The sequence below is a fragment of the Lygodium microphyllum genome, chromosome 6, assembly GCF_053477565.2.
Source record: "Lygodium microphyllum isolate KBCC chromosome 6, Lygodium_microphyllum_v1.1.10, whole genome shotgun sequence".
NCBI lineage: Eukaryota > Viridiplantae > Streptophyta > Polypodiopsida > Schizaeales > Lygodiaceae > Lygodium > Lygodium microphyllum.
In genome coordinates, this window is record NC_141140.1 from 72,821,429 (window position 1) to 72,833,956 (window position 12,528).

Here is a 12,528-nt window from a genome sequence, read left to right on the forward strand (position 1 = left end):
TCCTTGTTAATAATAGCCTTTGTGAAGAAATGTTTGGCCTTTTTTGGTTTTGCAGGTGTATTTTTCCTCATACACAACTTTGAACTCATCACAGTCTCAAATGAAGTTCACAAGTTCAACTCCATAAAATTTCCTGTTTGACACACTCTTGTTTTATTGTGGAGTTCAATTAGATTAAGTGGTGTAAAATATGTGCAACATCTCTACAGAGATCTAATTAGCTTTTCCAACAATTTGCTCATCACTTTGAAGGTGGATTTCTTTTTTTTTGTTGAATTTAGTTGAGTTGAAAGGGACCTATGTCCATAGCAAAACACCCATAGGAACTATTCCTCCATCCTTTATATTTAATTATAGTCTTGTACTTTGATACCTCTTTGCTTGTATCTCCATCAAATGGCCCTCGAGATTCTAATGGTTCTATGCTTTGTAGAAACTCGGAGCGAGGAGTTTCTTAAAATTCATGTGATTCATCTTTCACTTGGAGATTCACACTTTGTGTGAGTTGCTTGCAACGAGGAGATTCTTAAGTTTCATGCGATCCTTCTACATGTTAGCAAATTCGCACTTTGTGCGAAAGAGTTGCCTGACAATGATGTAAAAACAAAGAGTTGAAGGTGGCCCAGTGCTCTTCTCTTCTCTTGTCTAAACTTTCAGCTAACTAGGGCTTGAATAGTCCACAAGGACTTAAGTTGCATCGTGGAGCTTGGTGGGGAGGGTACCCAACCAGCATCCTTGACAAAGGACTCAAGAACGTGGTCCTTACGACAAGATGGTCCTTACAACCCCACCCACCCTTACGCTTGACTTGCAACAAGACGCATGCTTACCCTCGACTTACAACAACACCGTCTCACCCACCCTTGATGACCAGCTAGGAGGAACTACATTGGCCAACAAGTACATAGTTATTCATTGCCAAGGGTGGCTCACGGGTCTAGGAGAGATGGCTAGGTTCTCTTCTCTTGCACAAGCACCCTCCTTCCGTAAGGGGCAAATGGTGAAAGACACTCTGGGGTCTCTCTCTACTCATTTAAGCATCTGGCCACGAATGTGAGAGCAAGGGGACCTTCCCCCGACCCTGGATAGACGTTTCCGTCAATCTCCGTCGGTGGGGCGACGGCTTCTCCTGTGCGCGTCCGCCATAACCAGGACCTTTCTGCCTTAACTCCTCACTACAGCTGCTTCTTCACGCTTCCGAGACACACACACACACACACACACACACAGAGCTCCCGTTCCTTGCCTTCCCTCTTGTCTCCTATGTGCGCTGCCGTTAAGCTGTTGCATTCCATGAACAGACCCGCTAACGGCTTCCTCCTTATCTCCTTGACCTTTGCCTCTTGCCGCCTCGGCTTCTTCCCTGTCTCCTTCCGTTAAGCTGTTCCACCCCATGACCAGGCCCGCAGGGCCTCCTCCTCATCTCCTTTCGCACTCCATTCAGCACGAAACACGTTTCCGCTTTCCTCTTCTCTGAGAGCGGTCTCGTCACAAGAGAAGCAGATAAAGACGAAGATGGATGCTCCACATGCAGCCTACAACGTTGCTTTTCCTCGGCCACGAGTGCGTTTCGAAGCGTTAGCGAGCAAAAGGCTTGACTTAGTTCGGCCGGCGTACAGGTTTTTCCTCCGTTGATCATGGACGGTTGAGCTCTCTTTGCATTGCTCGCCATATCTTCTCTCACTAGAGAGAGAGAGAGAGAGAGAGAGAGAGAGAGAGAGAGAGAGAGAGAGAGAGAGAGAGAGAGAGAGAGAGAGAGAGAGAGAGAGAGAGAGAGAGAGAGAGAGAGAGAGAGAGATTGTTCGAATGGTTCTTTTTTGGTGCAATACGGCCTCCCATCTTGCCCTGCGCGCACAATGTATATAAGTTCTCGGCAGTGCAAAGAAATCTCTAATTCACTGCAAAATATTGGCAGTGCTAAAAAACACCTCTTCACTGCAAAATAACGGTTCACTGGCGGTTCGTTCATGTAGCCTCTCTCGGATCATGACCTCTCTACTTTCCTGATCCTCTCATAAGTCTCTGTGATCATGCAATGTAAGCCTACAAGCGATGACGTGCAAGTCTTCAGCCCGATAACTACCATATGCCATGCTTCGTTTCTTTGTGGGACTCTGGGTGGCTTGCCCCTCCTCGCACGTCTATCGCGGTTCCAAAGGAGCAAAAGCCGTCGTGGAAATATGTGATAGCTGCTCTAGCTTGGATTTTCCGGAAGGCAACAACCATCTACCGCTAGGCAATCCTTATCACTTACTCGTTCAAATGAGGGGCATGGAAATAAGTCTCCGAGGTGGCCTCCTCAAGGGCAAGCAACTAGGCTCGGTGGCTTTTAATTCTACAGAGTGCAAAGCATGCAAGCACGTGCGCCTAGATAAAACGTCCAGGTTCTGGAGCCACTATGCAAGAGGCTTATTGCTCTTTTCCTTCTTGTGCTTGTTCGTCCTACTCAAGCCTGACTGTTTACCGTTCTCAACCACTGAGATGGAAGCTGGGACCTCGCTTATTGGCGTTAATTCGGGTTCCTTACAATATCCTAGGATTCTCAATCCGGATGCTTTGTCAGACCTCATAGAGGAGACTTACCCCATCGTCAAAAGCGAAACAAAGGATGTTCGGGATGAAGTCTCATCCAACGATCTGCTCTACACATCAGGAAAGGCGGATCAAGGTAAGGTCCTTATTCCTCTTAAAATTTTGTTGTGTGCGTCCTCTGTGTTTTTTAGGATAGATAGCGCTTCGAATCGTCAATGCTCACAGATTAGTTCATTGCATCGTACTGAGAAGAAACTTTGTATGACTCAAATTCCATAGTCGGAAGGAAAAATGCAAGTGATCAGATTGGTGAGCTTATGTGCTTTTGCGTCTCAGTAATAGTCACTATTTATCGAGATTACGAGAGTCCGCGATATAACTTCAAATTCATTTTGTACTGTTAAGTACTGCATCTGAGGCCATATTGCTGAAGCTGGCAAGTTTCTGCTGACTCAAGATCTTGATTTCCTCTGTCTCCTTTTGCAGGGCATGACACAAACTCACTTAATCTGTCCAACAGCATAAAGATATTTGTTTATGATTTGCCTTCCAGTTTCAATGAAGACTGGCTGAAAGATGATAGATGCTCCAATCATCTCTTTGCTGCGGAAGTTGCCATTCACCAGCGTCTGCTTCACAGCCCTGTCAGAACTTTACAAGCAGAAGATGCTGATTTTTATTTTGTACCTGTGTATGTTTCTTGCAAATTCAGCTCTAGCACTGGTTTCCCATCATTAGGCCACGCTCCTTCTCTATTACAGTCAGCCGTTGATCTCATCTCCCATGAGATGCCTTACTGGAATCATAGTGGTGGAAGAGACCATATTTTTGTTGCCACTCATGATTATGGGCCATGCTTCCGCACCATGGTAAGTGAGGATCTTCTTGCTTCTATCATATCTTGCTTTTCTCTTCTGATTAAGATGTTGATAATATCCTTCGTCTTTGTGTAGGAGGATCTTGCTGTGGCTGCTGGGATCCCAAGTTTCCTCAGGAAATCTGTAATTTTACAGACCTTTGCTCGAGTAGATAAGCATGCATGCCAAGCAAAAGATCATATACAGATACCCCCCTATGTGCCTCAGACCTTTATACAACAAGGATGGCATCCAGAGATGCGACATCGAGACATTTGGGCATTCTTTCGCGGTAAAATGGAGATACACCCGAAGAACGTCAGTGGACGGGTTTACAGCAGGTAGACATCTCGAATTTGCATGCAAGCAACCAAATAAACCTACAACTGACTTGAATATGAATGAAGCACATGTTGATAACACTGTTTTGTTCTGGTAGGGGTGTCCGTACCATCATCTGGAAGAAATTCCGACGTAACCGGAAGTTTTTTATAAAGAGGACGCGCTCTCCGAACTATCTTTCGGAAATTCAACGATCAGTTTACTGTCTTTGCCCTCTTGGCTGGGCACCTTGGAGTCCTCGATTGGTTGAATCAGTATTGTTTGGATGTGTGCCGGTTATAATTGCCGACAAAATCTCTCTTCCTTTCTCTCATGTCATAGATTGGAAAAAGATTTCAGTGGCTGTACCTGAAAAGGATGTAAGTAAGTTGGACAAAATCTTGGAGAGAATCTCACACACAAACTTGAGCAGTATTCAGGAAAATCTCTGGAAGGAAGAATACCGGCAAGCCCTATTGTATTTGGAACCTATCACAAAAGGTGATGCTACATGGCAGATATTGGATTTACTTTCTAGAAGGCTTGTCCTAAAACCAAAACCAAATCAGGTGCCCTTGCAAGCAACAACAGTATGAAGACATTTTACAGACATCAATCCATTCAATGTTGGAACACCATGGCTGTCCATTTCCTGTCAGGAGAAGTTCTGATTTGAACGGCTTCTACTACCATGTTCATGTTATTCATTCAAGTCCAGATGCCAGCACGATCTTAGGATGAAACTAGACATTGACTTCTAAAGAGGTCGAACGATGCCTAGATCAGATGTTCGATACCAAGCATAGTTCTTGCCTAATTCCCTTGCAACATTTCCATTCAAGCCACAGTTTACCACTTAGTCTCATGATTTTGCCAAAGTCGAGATTCTCTGCTCTGCAGCCCTTACACAACTTACACTTTATCGTCAAAATGATTTGTATAAAGCTGTGCTGATCCTAAAATGAGATACCATTAGCTCAGGCAGTAGTATGCGGATAATCCACACTTTTACGAGTCATGGTCATTACAGGCGTTAGTATGTGCCATCAAGCCAAACAGTATTTGTGGGTTGATTTGCAAAGAGAGACAAAGGTAGCTCTGCCAGAAGATAGAACTTCCAATCTGTAGGAGGCATGCTAGGGACAAATTATTATTCAGTCGTGACTCGTCTGGCATATAGGATGATATGGAACTAATGCTCGGTTCTGTTTGCATGCCCTTAATTCTTAAGTAGGCTGCGAATGGGTTGGTGGTTGTTCGTATTTATCTCCTACAAGCTCGCCTGTGCTAAGAACAAAGGTCTCGTACCCAACTTTTTTAGTAAGCTGCAATCTACTGTGCTGCTTGTTCATAGGCAGTCGATGGGTACATTGAAGCTATGCCAAGGGGACAATTTTAGTAGCGCTTTCTTCTATAAGCTCATCCCAAGCTTGATGGATTTGTAAATTTAACGAGGGAACAAAACATTTCCTTCCCAGAACCTGTTGAATTTGAGAGATTGAGAGTAAAGGAATGTAGAGCTTATTTGTACAACTTACAAGTGCACTGCTAGTTGTTCGCAAGAGTCAATGGATGTGGATGTGGTTTACTGCGAGAGAGCAAGTTGGTCATGAAAGAGAGTATATGATTTAGGAAAGAGATTAGCATTGGCACGGTAAAGGACCATATAAATGGTCTATTGTTCTGGCATGGCGGGTCTGAAGTCGACAAAGGAGGTGCTGGGAAAGTAAGCAGGAGGAATTAGCCGACCCTAAACCAGTTGCCCACAAACCATCAACCTTCCAGTGAATCCAAGGCACGCCCACGCCCATGCCCACGAGTCCGATGGGGCCTGGACCGAATGAACCTACACGAAGACCCAGCGGCATACTCCTGATTGTCTCCTCTAGAATATGGCTATCAGTGAACATTTACCCGGATCAAGCGTGCTCTTCTAGCTTCATCAGCTAATCGCAAACAATTTGAGTGTGTCCTTGGTTCTTCTCAGGGTTTACCGACTGAAGACATCTCATACGTAATCGGGTAGTGTAGGAGACTACCATGAATTGATTTGTACAACCCCTTGAAATTCTTACATTGACCTTGAAGAGCGTGGCTGCTGGCTGCATGTATAACTGCCCGATCGTTTGAAAGGAAGTGGGTAGCAAAAAACGCGAAAAGGATAAGGCCGAGACCTGTTCAATTAGTTATCACGCAGTTCGTGAAGCTAAATTTGAATTGTAAAGAAGCAAAAAAAGTAGTTATGGCACGGGAATAAAGCCACGGGTTGATAATTTTCTTTTGCGAGGCACTCCTGGGACCAGAAAGTTGACACCCGCCATAGTTTCGACTTATGAGTGCATCCGATGTCTTGCCGCTATTGTCGCCAAGCTTGAAAACAGCCCCCAAATGGTGGTAGCTCTCTTTGCAGAAGATCAAGGAATCCAGATGCTTGGAGAGATGTAATTCTGCTGCATGCTCCCAATTTGGAACTTGCAATGAACAGTGCCTGTGAGTACACACAAAACCTTGGTTCACTTGAACTTTATGAAAGCTTGAGTGTGCTTGTGAGAACAATCGCTGTTTATTATTATTTCTCATGTCAGACTAGCATAAGTAATGTTATTGTCCCCAACGATGGCACGGTGACGAACACCAGACATTCGACTCGTTTCATGTTGATAGAAATACCCACTTCCAAGTCTTGATACGTCTTCTCTATGACTTCTCACAAGACATTTATTTTCTAAAAAGAACTTTTTTTCATACCCACTTCTAAGTTTAGATACCTCTATGACTTCTCACAAGACATCTATTTTCTAAAAAACGTTTTTTTTTTCAATTTTGGGTGTATGCTTATGTTTTCCTTTAACCCAAACAAATAACAAAAAAATAATTACAAAATCACATAATTACACGTTATAAATATCATATCGATGACTTGAGGAGATCTCCTTATAAGCAAATGTTTCGAATCGAACACTGAGATCTTCTTTGTATCATATGATGTTTGTTGGAGTACTTTGAGAAAGAGTTAAGTACGATTGTTGACTTTTACAGAAACCTCACCATCACAATCATTGATGAATTACCCTTCTTTATTTTATTTGCACAGTTGATGAATCACCCTCCAATGAGAGAGAGAGAGAGAGAGAGAGAGAGAGAGAGCTCTAAAATTACTAATCGGATTATGTATGTATGTGGATTTAGAAGTTGAGTGTGCATGTGGGGGGTTTCTTGGAGGGTAGGGATACATGTGTTATTTTTTAAAACATATTTTAATCTTACATGGATGTGAAAGTCTGGGGCAGGTGTGTGTGGGCTTTTTTAGAAAAAAATCTCGCCCTTCATGGAAGTCATTTGGGGGGTGGGAGGGGGTGTGCGATATATGTATATTAAAATTAAATCTCAGTGCAAGTGGGGAAGGGGGATCTCTATCGGGTTGGGGGTTGCAATGTTTGCAAGCGAGAGTGCAAATATAGGTCGTGCAATGTGTGCCATGTGGTAGCCTGCATAGGTAGCGTAGAAGAGACATTGCACGTATCTCTCCCCTTTTGTAATGCACATGCATTTAATCACTCACTCAACATGGCATAGAAATGTAATACATGTGAGAGCAAGGTTTTACTCTTATATTATTCAATAAAAGAAATGGTACAACATAGGCACACCTTAGGATTACATCCTTGTGGTGCCGCTTATACGAGGGTTCACCATTGGGTATAGGGAATCACATGTAGGTTAGAAACCAAGCATAGCTCAGAGTCACTACTACTTCATATATAGAAGTTTTTGGTAGCAATGCCATAGTTACTTATTTTGGGGTCTTAACAAAACTCATGCTAGCAAGTCGATCAATGTTTGCCAGTCTAGGAATAAACTCATTTGCGAGGTCTTAACATAGTCTTCTCTATCAAATTGGTTAGTATCTATTAGACTATGACTTGAGGGTCTTAGTTTCTATCAAGCTGGCTAGTGTTTGCCCATTAGACTCTTTGTTTTGATTGATTTTTGGTTTTGTCCATCCTCGACTCAATTACATTTGAGGAGGCTTGAAAGTCCTATGATAATTTAGGTTACGGCTCAAGGTATATAGGAAGTATGGTTGGTATTCTCCTTCAGCTAGGAGTGAAGGCCTCTTTATTGCATTCGTGAGCCTCCGCTTCCAAAATCCAAGTGGCTTCTTTGAGAGGGCTCCTTTTCCACTTGGGGAGATGATCAGTGTAACCCTTGTAAGAGTGTTTTAGGTAAAATGGGAAAAATCCCATGTCATGAGAAAATTAAAATTTCCAAGGTCAAGATTTGTTATAGTAAGTTGGTCTAGTTTTATGAGTCTAGAAAGGGATAATATGGTTGAGAAGTATCATTTTTAGTATGCTTATTATTTTCTTTTGATTTTGAGCTTGGCTATGTGACTAGGCTATATATCTATGCTATGAATATGATTAGCCCACTTGACTATTACTAGCTAATATTGTTATTTTACAGTGAATATCAATATTAGCAAGGTCATTGATGATAGTATATGATGAGATGAGATGAGAAGTATGTTGGATTGGCAAGACTTGGTAACTCTATCTTTTAGTAAATAACTCTTAAGAAAAGGTGGGTGGTGTTTTAAAACATTGTTGGAACTCCTTTCAATTAGTTGCAAGTATTGGTTTAGGGTTACATTGTTAGACTATGTTATAGTACAAATTCTTCACAAGACAAGATTGAATAAAACTTGCAAAAAAAGTGCATAAATTCAAATGAAAACTAAAATTTATTTAATAAAATTTGAATGTCATTGACATCATTGTAGTCAAAACTCAATAGTTAACAAAATATAATTTAAGGAAATATGATATTGAAGGCATTGTTACTTACTCTTTATGTGCTCGTAAACTAAAAGTGCATGTTTCGTAGGCTTGATTGTGCCTTCTCACATGTGGCCTTTGGTATCTTCACTCTTTTATGTTGAACCTAACTTTTTGATTTCCATGCCCAAATAATTGAATCAACATGTTCCTATACCTTTGGGTCTGTCTTATTTTCCATCCAATACTTATTCCAACAATCATAATAAACCTTTGCATTAGTCATACCCTTCCTTTTTGCACATGGTGCTCAATACTAGATGAAAAATTTTTGGTAGTTTGGTGATGTTCTATCCACCTCAACATTCGACTCAGCAACTGCAAGCCAAATGAGATAAATGTTACCATCATTTGGACGCAGTAAGAGGAAGTCTCCATGTTGCACATCAATATACGGCTTGAATTCTTCCTTTGGTTTCAAAGAATGCGACCCACAATAGTGTTCACTCCATTGCTCAAATCCTAACAATTTTCATATTTTTTGGAGTCTTCATTTTTTGATGTGATGCTAAAATCATCTATTTGACATGTCCTTGGCCAAAAGTTTGCATGTGATGCAAAATATTGCTTTGCTTGACTAACATGACTCTCAATCTCTTTAATAACATTATCCCAATAGTCAATAACATGCTTGAAGTACATAGGGATATCATGACCCTTTCTTGTGTTCTCCCAAAACCTCATATGAGCCTTTATTCTTGGTATAACTAACTCATGATCCTTGACAAAACTAGCCATTGGCAACAATTCAGGACATCCGCTTGGAAGTAGTGATCTACTTTGGGTATCCTTCTTCCATAACTCTATACCCCCATCCTTAGGCATCCAATCAACTATTTTTGGATGCACTATATATTGCATGATTGGAGTAGTTCCTTGCATAAAAAATTGAAATTGGAGTGGCTTTGAGTGGCCAACAAGGGCATTGGGTCCATCACAAAGGTATCCATCAACAAAATTCTTAAAGTTGGGAACTCATGTAAGTAAAAATGGGGTTGGCATTGATGATGTAGATGTTCATAGTACCTCCATCAAATGTGGGAATGTGTATACCGTTTTTGTTCTCAAGGCTTTTGAATATTGACCAAACATTGCATCTATGTGTCACGATTGTGGGAGAGAAGGAAAGAGCCTCACTTGTAGCTTTCTTGCTTGCACAATGGGGGAATACACACAAGGGTGGAGGCTGAAAACAGTTTTCCTCTTCTTAGTTGTGTAAGCCAAAAGAACTCTCATACAAAGAAATAGAAGAACCCTATATATGGGTCTCAAACCAAACTCAACTAACTAAGGTGGCATACTAACTGAGCCACGAACTAGAGTAGATAAGGATAGCTGTCATGTAGCTATTATTCATGGGCGGTGTACCAACCGCGTCTGCAACTGACAAGTCGGTGACATAAATACACAACGGTCACCCTGGCGTATCACAAGTGGAGCTCGATATCTCAACACTCCCCCTCGAGCTCAATCCCAATTCCTACACACCAAGCAGGTCTCTGAACTTGCGCAGCTTCTCTGTGCCCAATGCCTTCGTGAATATGTCAGCTACCCGATCCTCTGTGCTGATATAAACTAGATCAATAAGACCTAGTAAAACCCTCTCTCGCACATAGTGATAATGCACCTCAATGTGCTTTGTTCTAGCATGATAGACTGGGTTATTTGCCAGGTGTATACTACTCATGTTGTCACAATAAATGACAACTGGCCCATCTGTAGACTGATGCATATCATAAAGTAGCTTATGCAACCAAGCTACCTCACATGCAACCATTGCTGCACCCCTGTACTCAGCCTCTGTGCTCGACAAGGCAACTGTAGGTTGTTTCTTGCTGCTCCAAGTGACTGCAGCACTCCCAAAAGAGAACACATATCCACTGGTAGATCGTCTATCAGAAATACTACCAGCCCAATCAGCATCAGTGTATCCATGCAACTGTATCTGAACCCCAGTCTCATAAAATAGTCCATATTGCAATGTGGACTTCACATACCTGAGTATGCGTCTAGCCGCATCCAAATGTGGTTTCCTTGGAGCCTGCATAAACTAACTTATCAATCCAACATCATAGCTCAAATCTGGCCTGGTAATAGTCATATAAATCAAACTTCCTACTATGCGTCTGTACATAGTAGGGTCTTCTAGAGGCCCACCTGCATCTGTGCTCAGCTTCACATTCTGCTCCAAAGGAACTGAAATAGGCTTACAGCCTGTCATCCCATATTTGGACAGCATATCCAATCCATACTGCCTCTGCAAGAGCTGTATCACACTTGGTGATCTAATCACCTCAATGCCCAAGAAATAACGCAGCTCTCCCAAATCCTTCATCTCAAACTTCTGCTTCAATAGCATTTTCACATGAAGGATATCTTCATCACTGTCACCTGTCATAATCAAGTCATCAACATAAATGACAAGCAGCATAATACCTTTCTCTGTTTTTCTCACATAAAGTGAGAAGTCTGCCTTGGAAATCTGAAAGCCAATAGTGACAAGATATTGTCCTATCTTGTCAGACCATGCTCTAGGTGCTTGCTTCAAGCCATACAATGCTTTCTTCAACCTGCAAACAAACTCAGGATGAACAGCATGCACATAACCTGGTGGTTGCTCCATATAGACTTCTTCTTGCAAATCACCATGCAAGAAGGCATTCTTTACATCCATCTGATGTAAAGACCATCCCTTTGATGCAGCCATAGCAACGACTGCTCTTACGGTTGCCATCCTTGCAACCGGACTGAATGTTTCTTCATAGTCAATGCCATATGTTTGTGCATACCCCTTGACTACTAATCTTGCCTTGTATCTGTTCACAGAACCATCTGCATTGTGCTTCACCTTATAAACCCACTTACAGCCAATTACATTCTTACCTTTAGGCAAAGGTACCAATTTCCATGTAGCATTTGCTTCCAAGGCATCCATTTCTTCATTCATAGCTTTCTCCCATTTTTCTTTTCCCATGGCTTGCTCAAAAGAAGTGGGTTCTGGTTCCTGTATCACTTTAACCATATATGCATAGTGAATGGCTGTAAATCCATCATATTTCAGCCTATCCACAGGATACCTAGCTCTCGTAGACCTGCGCAAAGTAGGTTCACTCCCAGGTGCTCTCAAAACATCCCTGGTCTTCCTTACTCCAGGTGTAACAATAGAAGGAATACCCAATCATCATCAATGCTCTGTTCTGAGCCACTGGATTCACCATCCACATAAGAGTGACCTGCATTCACATCAAACATGGGCTGATCAACCTTCTCTTTTCCTTTTCGTGATACCTGCGTACCACTATCTGCATTGCTTTGAGAAGTTTCTCCTGATCTCAATCTGCCTGTCCATGGCGAAGAATGTGAACCACTGCTAGAGGACGCTCCAGGTCCACTAATATTTTGTGACTGCTGTTGTGAATTCTGTGCAGCATTATCATTTTGTGCATCTACATCATCAATCACATTTACTGGTTTATACCAGCTACTCATCTCATCAAAAACATCTCTGCTCACTGTAAACTTACGAGTAGAAGGGTTATAGCATCTATACCCTTTTTGCTGCAGAGAGTAACCAATAAAGATGCACTTCTCAGCTTTTGGATCCAACTTGGATCTCAACTCATCTGGCACATGTACATAGGCAATGCAACAAAAAATTTTCAAATGAGAAATATCTGGTTTCCTACCAGTATACCTCTCCTCTGGAGTCATCCCATGTATTGCTGCAGTGGGAGTCCTATTCATTATGTAGACTGCTGTAGCAACTGCTTCAGCCCAATAAAAATCTGGCAGGTCTTTTTCATTGAGCATGGCACGAGATACTTCTCCAATATGCCTATTTTTCCTTTCTGCAATTCCATTTCGTTGTGGGGTATGACTGCATGAATATTGCTGCTTTATGCCATGCTCTTGCAGGAATCTTGCAAGCTCATTTGAGAGGTACTCTCCCCCTCCATCTGACCTTAGGCATTTTATTTGCA

The 12,528-nt window shown here is 42.0% G+C and overlaps 1 protein-coding gene across 1 annotated transcript; it reads left to right on the forward strand.

Annotated features, from left to right (window-relative positions):
- Positions 1-885: 885 nt before the first annotated feature.
- On the forward strand, positions 886-6,374 carry LOC148034675 (putative glucuronosyltransferase Os03g0107900). The gene is made up of 4 exons (XM_087679637.1): positions 886-2,668; positions 3,019-3,401; positions 3,486-3,730; positions 3,829-6,374. The coding sequence occupies exons 1-4, from the start codon at positions 2,092-2,094 to the stop codon at positions 4,304-4,306; spliced, it is 1,683 nt and encodes a 560-aa protein (XP_087535763.1). The 5' UTR covers positions 886-2,091; the 3' UTR covers positions 4,307-6,374.
- Positions 6,375-12,528: the final 6,154 nt, after the last annotated feature.